Genomic DNA, 9,998 nt, shown 5'->3' with positions numbered 1-9,998 from the left:
TTGAGCCCAGGAGTTGGAGGTTGCTGTGAGCTGTGATGGCACAGCACTCCACCCACGGCGACAGCTTGAGGCTCTGTCTCAAAAAAAAAAAAGGATACTTCCAAATATATTAACACCTAGCAAGATTCATGCAAATGTGCATGAAAAAGTTATAAAATTCTAGTACATGTATTAGTTTCCTATTGCCATGGTAACAAAGAACTCTCATCTTAGTGGCTTAAAGCAACTGAAATTGATTATCTTATAGTTCAGTAGGTGAGAAGTCTCACTGGGTTAAACTCAAGGTGTTAGCACAGCTTTGTTCCTTTCTGGATGCTCTAGAGGAGAATCCCCAACACTTGCTCATTCAGCTATTGGTAGAATTCAGGTCTATGTTTCTTAGAGTACTCTCTCTCCCCTTGCTCATAGCCTCTTACATTTCAGAAGCAGTAGTTCTTTTGAATTGCATGGAATTCTTTTTTTTTTGTAGCGACAGAGTCTCACTTTATCACCCTGGGTAGAGTGCCAAGGTGTCATACAGCTCACAGCAACCTCCAACTCTTGGGCTTAGGCAATTCTCTTGCCTTAGCCTCCTGAGTACCTGGGACAACAGGCACCCGGCTAATTGCATGGAATTCTTGTCCTCTGAATCTCTCCTGTGATTAGATTCAAGGTAACTTTATCTTCAGGTCCTTAAACTTAATTACATCTGCAAAATTCTATTTGCCATATTAAGATAACATACTCATAGGTTCCAGGAAATTAGGGACTTAATGGATAGCTTTGGGGGACATTAGCCTGTTACAGTGAAGGACATAAACAAACTTAAATGGCACATTTAAAAGTTAAATGTCACATTCTTAGATGGGAAGATTCACAACTGTAAGGATGTAATTTCTGCCTAAATTAGCCTACAAATTCAGTGCTAGATATTCTAATGATAATTGAAATTTAATTTTTTCATAAAGTGAGTGGATAAATGTTGAGAAGATTATACAGGGTGTTCTCAAAGGTCACCATAAATAAGAAAAACTAACAAACTCATGTTTTCTATCTACTATATATATATGAACATGTTGAGAAATATTTTGTAACTAAAAGTACATTTAGCTACAATTAGCCATTTTCTCTATGTATGTATGTATGTATGGCGACCTTTAGGATACTCTGTATTGAGAAATAAAGGAATACATTGGCCTGGGCGGTGGCTCCTGCCTATAATCCTACCACTCAGGAAAGCTGAGGTGGAGGGATTTGAGACCAGCCTGAGCAAGAGCCAGAACCCCGTCTCTAAAAATAGCTGGCATTGTGGCTGGCGCCTGTGCCCACTAGTTTGAGGTTGCTGTGAGCTGTGACGCTACAGCACTCTACTGAGGGTGACAAACTAAGACTTTGTCTCAAAAAACAAAAGGAAGAACAAAAGGAACACAACATCCCTGCAGACTTTTAACTCAGGAAGTCTGTGAAGTTCCCCAGATGAATACACCAGCATTTTGCCCAAGGGCACAGTAATGTTTCCCACCGTGTTTCTAATATCCTGTTTTAACATCCAGGCTTTCTCTGGCCACCCCTTTTTAGGCCCACATTTGACCTATGTATGAACAGTCTACAGAGATTCCTACCACACTTCTTTATTCATAACTAAGAGCTCAAAACTGCATTGTAAACATAGTTTTGCTTTATTCACCCAACACATCATTTTACCCTTGTCAAATGTGCCACTCATGTTGTTTTCACTCTTTTCACACAGGTTAATGAGAACTTTCAGCAAAAGTTCCTGGTGGGCACTGCATGTTACATTTATTAACATAGCATGTAAAAAAGAAACATTAAGAAACTTAAGAACTACTTCCATCTTGATACCTCCATCCTTGGATGGTACAGTGCACAGTTAGCATGTATGGCGGGGAGGGTAGGTGGGTGCAGATGTCTAAGGATTTTATTCCGCCATTTGTGCGCAAGTTTGGGGTTTTAAGGTGACAATAACTGGGAATGAGTGAATTTGTGTCTCTCTCTAAACTTTAGAGTGTAAAGAAAGTGGCTTTTGTAAAAATATACTTGCAAAGTAGTGCATATAAAGACCAACTTTCCTTGCAGAAGTGGTTAGTTCATTCAATGCAAAGTTAATTAACCCTCATTTTTCAAGGCAACTGTCAGGCTTTATTACAATAAAAGTGTTTATAAGTACTCTATTTGTAAATCCCCGGAAACGTCACTTTTGTTTCATGTCCTACACCAAGCACGCCGTCTTTGAAATACATTATTGCAGACACCACTCTAACCTCCTAGATTAAGGGTCAGCTGTGCATTTCTTTGCATTTTGTCTCTACCTTAATTACCTTTACTAGCCCAACAGGGAAGTAAGGAACTTTTTCTAAGTTAATATTGGTTTTCAGAGATGCTGGGACGACCTGGGGAGGAGATAGTACGCTCTTCTCCGAACTATTCCCGCAGCCTGGAGGAGTCTGGACGTCGTCGCCCTCTCCCGCCACCAGACACAGGACAGGAGGAAGTGGCAGGAAGTGTCCACTAAGGCACAGCCCGAGTCCGCGGCTTCCGGGAGGGTGGAGGCAATGACCTTGTCGGCCTATCAGTTTGTCAGTCTCGGGTCTGAAGTCTGGCCAGCCTGCGGCCTTTCCTCCCCTACCTCCACTAACTACCTAGCACTTAAGCCCGCACCTGCCCGTGTAGTCGAAGCAAAGCACGCTGTTGGTCGCGCGGGACGAGATATTAACTTTCTCGTCCAGTACACAGCCGAACCCACTTCTCAGAGAAGGAAAAAAAAACAGCCACGGAGGCAAACACCCGGATGTAGCAGCCCTGAGCCCCACCCCCACCCCGTCCAGGCTTAGGCGCGCATGCGCATCATAGAGGCATTTGTGCGGGGGGCGAAGGGTGCGGCTCGGAGAGGGCGGAGGCAGAGCGGCGGTTGGACAGGAGGAGAGCCACGCCCACCACTCTAACGTCTTTGCGCATGCGCTACGTCCGCCTTCTAGTACTTTCGACGCGTCCGTAGACGTTCGGCTCAGTTCGGGTCTGGACACGGAAGGAGAAGGTTGTCTTTTCGTTCTTGGAGCGTGGGCACTAAAAGTCTCTCTTTGTCCCAAACTTTGAGAGGAAGGCGTCCGTTGAACCTTCCTTTCCGTCTTTGGCGAGACGTCGGCAGCCTGCGGTGAGCTTTGTGGTGCCTGGGTCTGTCCCGCGATTGTCGCGGAAGGGAGTGGCGGGAGACGTGCCAGGCCCAGCCCGGCGGGAGGGCGGCCTTTCTCGTCGACGCCGCGGCCTAGCGGCGCTGAGCAAAGTCCGCAGCGCTCGATCCCCGCCCGGTCCGGCAGCTTCTGCTGTGGCTGACGGCTTTTACCCCCCTTTTTGTCCTTAGTCTCTGGAAGGGCCTTTTTGAAGAACAAGAGGGCTGCTGCCGCGGGGGAAGATGTCCAACTACGTGAACGACATGTGGCCAGGCTCCCCTCAGGAGAAGGATTCCCCCCTGTCGTCCCGGTCGGGCCATTCCAGCCGCCTGTCGTCGCGGTCTCGGAGCCGCTCTTCCTCCAGAAGCTCCCGCTTTTACTCCCACATCTCGAGTCGCTCTTCGTCCAGAAGCTCCAGCCGACCCCAGAGGAGGAGCAGGTCCCGCTCTCGTTCGAGAAGGCGCCACCAGCGCAAGTACAGGCGCTACTCCAGGTCTTACTCGCGGAGTCGGTCGCGGTCCCGCAGCCGCCGGTACCATGAGAGGCGCTACGGGCCGTCCCGGAGGTATCACCGGTCTCCCTCGCGGTACCGCTCGCGCAGCCGGTCTCGATCCCGTTCCTGCTCCCAAGGGAGGTCGCACTACCGAAGGACCTATACGGTCACGCGCGGGCGGCGCTACTACGGCTTTGGGCGCACAGTGTACCCCGAGGACGAACACCGATGGAGGGAGCGATCCAGGAGCAGGTCTCGGAGCAGAACCCCTTTTCGCTTAAGTGAAAAAGGTAGGTCCTTTGTGAACGCGGAAGCGCTCGGTTAACTTCCTCTTCGTCCTTCGTTTTACACATACGGTGTCAGCGTATGAGTAGGCCGAGGAAGCGAAGTTGTGTAGTTGTAATAAGTTTCATGGGTGGCAGGAATCCTACTTTTGGGGGGACGACAGTCTCTGTTGCCCCTGGCTGGAGTGCATGGCGTCATGGCTCCCAGCGACCTTACATTCTTGGGTTCAAGCGATCATCTTGCCGCAGCCTCCCAAGTAGCTGGGACTACAGGGATGCACTACCTCACCTAACTAGTTTTTCTCTGTTTAGTAAAGACCGGTTTTTCACAATTGCTCGGGCTGGTTTGGAACTCCTGAGCTCAAGCAATCCTCCTGCCTCACATGCAGAGTGCTAGGATTACAGGTGTGAGGCACGGTGACCGCCTGGCAGAAATCTTTTTGGTTGGGGAAAAGGAGGACAAGTACAACATGATCCATAGACGTCCTGTTAAGTGGACAACTGTTCTTTCTCTAAAGGATTAAAGGATTATAGGCGTTAAAGAGTTCAAGGTGGAGTAAATCTTTTTTCCTAGTGGTTGGCTTTTCTTAGTGGAGCCTTTTTAAAATGTTAATTATATTTTGGTTGATTAGGTTTCTAAAGTATTGATGGGCATAATAGTATCAGTGCATAGATTTCCTTTTTTTTTTTTTTTTAGTTTTGTCTTGCTGAACAAAATTTGATTGTTCAGTATTTTAAAATTAATGACATGTGGTATCCTGGAGAGGGGATCCTGGAATAAAAAAAGGATGGTAGATTAAAATCCCTTGGATTTGAATTACAGACATTAGTAATTGATAATTGGTTTAGTGATTATGAATTGTAATGTATTAGAAAATTCATTGAATAAAATGCTAATGTTCAGAAATTGATGTTGAAGAGAAAGCAAAATACAAAAATAAAGTTCTGTCAGGAAGAACTGGAAATTGTTGATTAAGAGATAATTTAGGAATGCCTTTCTTAGCAAAACATGGAGTTGAGGATAAAGTTAGACAAATACTCCTCAGTATACCTGGGGAAATAGGTTCCAGAGTCCCTGTAGTCTGAGATCACAGGGCAGCCATACAAGTCCAGCAGTTGGCCCTGCAGAACCCACCCATATTGTGGGGTTTTCTGTTCCTCCAGTACTGAAGCATCTTTGATCTGCTTTCGTTTGGGAGGGAAAAAAATTCATAAATAAATGGAGAAAAAAAAACATACGTTAAGTGGATCACTGCAGTTCAAACTAGTGTTTTTCAAGGGTTCACTGTCCTTTATGAAAGTAAAGCAAATGACTTAATTATGTTTTACTTAAAACAGCAATATAAGAGCTTATTTTGAGCTGCTGAGTCCTCCTGGGAAAAATACTACAGGGATAGTGAATACCTTTTTATTTTTTTCTAGATCGAATGGAGCTATTAGAAATAGCGAAAGCCAATGCAGCAAAAGCTTTAGGAACGACCAACATTGATTTGCCAGCTAGTCTCAGAATCGTTTCCACAGCCAAAGAAACAAATAGTGGAACAGCTGTGCCAAATACTGGTGCTAAGTTGGAGGTAAGTATTCCTGATTTATCTAGACAAAAATTTGTTGTTTATTGCCTGAAAGATCTGGTTAGTCGTTTCTTACTTACTTTACACTTCTTGGGAAGTCTAGATGTGTATAATTTGCTAAAATCAAAAGAGCAGATTGATGATGCCAGACAAGATCACACCCCTGAAAATGGGAGATTAATGAACTTTATCAGTTGGCACCATACTCTTTCATTACACTGTTAATAATATTGTAGCTGCTACTTTGATTTCTATATGAAATTCTAACTCTAGTCTTTTACGGAGTGTTTAGCTTTCTTTGCAGCATTATGTTCCCACAAATTCTGTACTCAACATACAGTATAGTTTATCTGCTTTATTTCTGTCTTATAGAAATCATGAATGTGGTCTCCAGACAATTGATGAAGAAAATCTGTTGGTAATTGATACATGGGCTTAAAGTATCAGAGGTTTAACTAATTTGAAGTTTACATTCACATACTGAAAAAGTAGTTTTTGTTGTTAGATACATGTGCATGCTAGAATTTGGGACAGGTACTATTTATATAAGGTACTGAAGACAGTTTTTAATCTAAGCAAGGGTACACTTTGTAATGGTGGGGCATCTGTGCCATAGATGTCCCTTTCATAATATATGCAATATATTCCAGATGTTTTGAGAGATTACAGAAGAGGAGGCCTGCTTCACTTGGCAGATAAGTTTATTATAATTCTCCAGAAATGTGCAGGATGTGCATTGGCAAATTGCACTGTACCTTCAATTGTGTGAAACCGAAGCTTAAATAAATTCATAGCTTTAAAGGTTTAAAGTAGTTAGAAATTGATAAAGATCAGTAAAGAGATCCATCTTAAGTGAACCTATCTTTGGGACCCAGATGTATGTTTGCTTATATTAGTAGACAAATAAGATCTTAGTAGAATAGCTTGTTGAAGCTATTAGGTACCCTAATTAAGGCAGATGCCTTAATTACTTGAAAATAAGGTATTTTCTGGTATGACTTCACTTTCAAAAGTTAACTTGAATTCAAAGCAGGGGAATAAAATAATTATAGGAAAAGTGTCTTAAACCTGTTAAATCAGTTTTGTTAAGGGGAAAAGAAAACTCAAGTTTGTGTTGTTTAGGCTGTTAACTACATGGTTAGAGTGAACTTTATTTGTATGTCTACTACTAAATTTATATATAGTTGAGTTGCTTTTTATGTGGTAGTTGGAAATCAGGGATATGTATTTTTAAAGTTACACTTTTCTCTTGTTTAGCTGTCAGAAAAGCTAACAGAAGGTGGAACTAGAAGTCCCAATGAAAAATCTCCCCAGCAAAGAAGCATAGCTTTTAGTTCTAATGTAAGTATATCTAAGCATTTATCATTCAAAAATTGGTTTTAGAATGTGTTTGAGAAGCTAACTTACTTTTTTTTTTTTCCAGAATTCTATAGCAAAGCCAATACAGAAATCAGCTAAAGCTGGTGCTGAAGAGACAACTTCAAGGTCACCAAAAATAGATAAGAAGAAGAGTCCGTATGGATTGTGGATACCTGTCTAAAGGAAGAGTACTAATGGCTAAGTTTGCATGAAACTGCACTTTATTTCAAGTTTGACTTTTTCACATTATCCCATTTCTTTGAGGCATTTAGTGGTAATTGTTGCAATTAAAAATGAACTACAAAAGATGTAAATACTTAATATTCAAATATTAACATTTTAGGTTTCTCTTACAGATAAGAAATAGCACAAAAATGGACCAAAGTTTACATACAGGTGGGAGTTTTGTGTATATATTTGTAATGTGTATCAATTATATAGAAGTGAAATTTGTAAGACACAGTAATTGAACTGTTTGTATTTTGTATATTAATAAATTTCATTTTTATTATTTTGTCTCTCTCTGTATATGTAACCTAATGGATTTTCACTTAATATAGAAATAAAAGGAGGCATCTCTTGGTTAAGAAAAAGCCTTGCTAATCCCAAATCCAAATCCATGGACTAACAACATAGGACTCCCTGGTCTTATCCGGGAGTTTGAGGATTGCTACATCTCAAGCTTCCACCTCATACCTGCTGAATTTTAACAATATTCCCACTTGATGTTGTACATTATTTTAAGAAGTTGGCCTCAAATTTGAGGGAAGACTGGGATAGTTAAGCATGGAAGAGTTAAGGATATTGGCATTAGGGTAGAAAACTGAGCCAGAAGAAGGTGAAATGGATGCTCTTGAAACACAACCTATGAGATGTCGTTGGCATTTCTTTGTTTTTTATAGTACTTTTCAAGTATTAAGATACATCACCTGGGACAGTACCTGTGGCCCAAAGGAGTAGGGCACCAGCCCCATATGCTGGAGGTGGCAGGTTCAAACTCCTCCCTGGCCAAAAACTGCAAAAAAATAAAAAAAAATACATGTACCTAGCATGAATTCCTTAATTTTACTGTAGCTAGGAAGGATCTTTACTACTAAGTACATGTAATTTTAAAGCGGATATTATACTTGGTTATGAACGGAAAGATGCAGTTGGCCTAAACAGATTTCTTAAAGGCATTTATTTTTGTCCATTGATATATACTAGTGGCCATAAGAAGCCTAGAAAAAGCTAGGTGCCTGTGGCTCAAGTGGTTAAGACGCCAGCCACATAGACCTGAGGTGGCGGGTTCGAATCCAGCCGGGACCCCCCAAACAATAATGGCCGGGCGTTGTGGCAGGCGCCTGTGGTCCCAGCTACTTGGGAGGTGGAGGCAGGAGACTCCCTTGAGCCCAGGAGTTGGAGGTGGCTGTGAGCAGTGAAGCCATGGCACTCTACCCAGAGTGATAGCTTGAGGCTCTGTCTCAAAAAAAAAAAAAGCCTAGAAAAATTTACATTATCTCTGCAAGTGTTATTTGACTTGACATATCAAATGTTAAGAATGAGTTTAAGATGCCAGATTTATAATTTGAGCAGCAGCATATATTTCTTTACCATTTTGTTTTTGCTAGTGTCTTGAACAGCTTAAATTTAGGTAAAGATGGAAAAATTAGCTGGCGAACATGATAGGCAGAATATTAGAGGCCAAATAGATTACTCAGGAAAGGACAAACACCCAGAGGTGATTATATAATAAATAGATGAGCAGGCTGTGCACCAAGTCCTAATTCTTTTTAGAGTGACTTTCTACTTTATATGTAAATGTTCTGAAACTCTACTCAGAATACTGACACCAAATGTGTTTTCCCTGTATCATGCAATTGTCCTGTGATTGTAATTCAGTTCTGAAATTAGGTGAAGTTCCTGTAGGACCCCTCAGTCTCATAAGAGGAGGGTCACCTGCAGGGAGTCACCATGTTACACTTCAGTATGACTTTGCAAATCTGAGGCTCCCATGTATCTCCAGGTTTGATAATTTTCCTATAAAGGTTAACAATTGGGGGAAACACTATTCCTTTGTCCATTTCTATTATAAAGAGGTAAATGGAGTTAAATCCATAAGGGAATTCCTATTGTGGCATTTCAGATACACCACTTTCTTGGCATGTGGGCAAGTTTACCAACCCAGAGCTGTGAACCCTATAGTTTTAGGGGAGTTATGGAGGCTCCATTATATTGGCAGTCAGTCATTGGTCATTGTTAACAATCTCAATGTTCAGTTGCCTTCCCCACCCTGGAAGGGAGGATTGGGCTAACAGTTCCAGTAATCTAATCACTTGGTTTTCCCTTCATCCTCCCAAGTCACTGCATAAGCATAAACTCAGGTATAGTTGAAAGGGGCTTTGTGAATAGCAAGAGGTCCCTTAGATTTAGGAAAGGTTTCAGGCACTTGTGCTAGGAACTGTGGGTACCACGTCACAGTCTTCAAGTGGGATTTAGTTAACTAAAGCTGTGCTGTCCAGTATTTGCTCTTTCCAGTAAGATAACCAGTAGTTTATGGTTATTTAAAATTTTCAGTTCCTGGGTTATACTAGCCAATTCTAATTTTTTTGTTGCAATTGTTTAGCTGGCCCAGGCTGGGTTCAAACCTGCCACTCTCGGTGTATGTGGCTGGTGCCGTAACAACTGTGCTACGGGCGCTGAGCTCTAGCCAATTCTAAAGAGTTCAAAAGCTATGTGTGGTTAATGACTTACCTTGTTTGAGTGTGCAGATATTTCCATCATAGAACTTTATATGCCACCATCTTGAACATTTTGACGGCAGAGCAACTTGAAAGATGACAGTTTTTTTGTGAAAACATGAAAAATTTGAAGGGTAACTGAGTTGGATATGTACATCACTGGACATAAAATAGCTGTTCTTGTGTGTATAGCCTTTGGTCCACATTGTCTTCTTTCAAGCTAGCAGCTTGTGGTTTGAACAAATGGAATATCCTGGAAGAAAGAATAACTACTCTTATTTAATTTTTTTGAGACAGAGCCTCAAGCTGTTGCATTACAGCTCACAGCAACCTCCAACTCCTGGGCTCAAGTGATTGTCCTGCCTCCGCCTCCCAAGTAGCTAGGACTGTAGGCGCCTGCCACA

General features: G+C 42.1%; 1 protein-coding gene across 3 annotated transcripts; it reads left to right on the top strand.

Moving 5' to 3' along the window:
- The first annotated feature begins 3,006 nt into the window (after nucleotides 1-3,006).
- On the top strand, nucleotides 3,007-7,385 carry RSRP1 (arginine and serine rich protein 1). 3 transcript variants are annotated; one of them, XR_001161692.1, is made up of 5 exons: nucleotides 3,007-3,151; nucleotides 3,359-3,950; nucleotides 5,367-5,518; nucleotides 6,166-6,856; nucleotides 6,939-7,011. XR_001161692.1 is itself a non-coding variant. In XM_003799772.3 (5 exons), the coding sequence occupies exons 2-5, from the start codon at nucleotides 3,410-3,412 to the stop codon at nucleotides 7,053-7,055; spliced, it is 894 nt and encodes a 297-aa protein (XP_003799820.1). In that variant the 5' UTR covers nucleotides 3,007-3,151; nucleotides 3,359-3,409; the 3' UTR covers nucleotides 7,056-7,385. The 3 variants fall into 3 exon arrangements, 1 of the variants encoding a protein (XP_003799820.1); XM_003799772.3 differs by having other exon boundaries at nucleotides 6,773-6,856; nucleotides 6,939-7,385; XR_001161689.1 differs by having other exon boundaries at nucleotides 5,367-6,856.
- The last annotated feature ends 2,613 nt before the right edge of the window (nucleotides 7,386-9,998 follow it).

The sequence above is a fragment of the Otolemur garnettii genome, unplaced genomic scaffold, assembly GCF_000181295.1.
Source record: "Otolemur garnettii isolate 467f Iridium unplaced genomic scaffold, OtoGar3 scaffold00156, whole genome shotgun sequence".
Classification (NCBI taxonomy): domain Eukaryota; kingdom Metazoa; phylum Chordata; class Mammalia; order Primates; family Galagidae; genus Otolemur; species Otolemur garnettii.
Note: the sequence above shows the minus strand (reverse complement) of the source record. Positions and strands in the feature narration are given on the sequence as shown.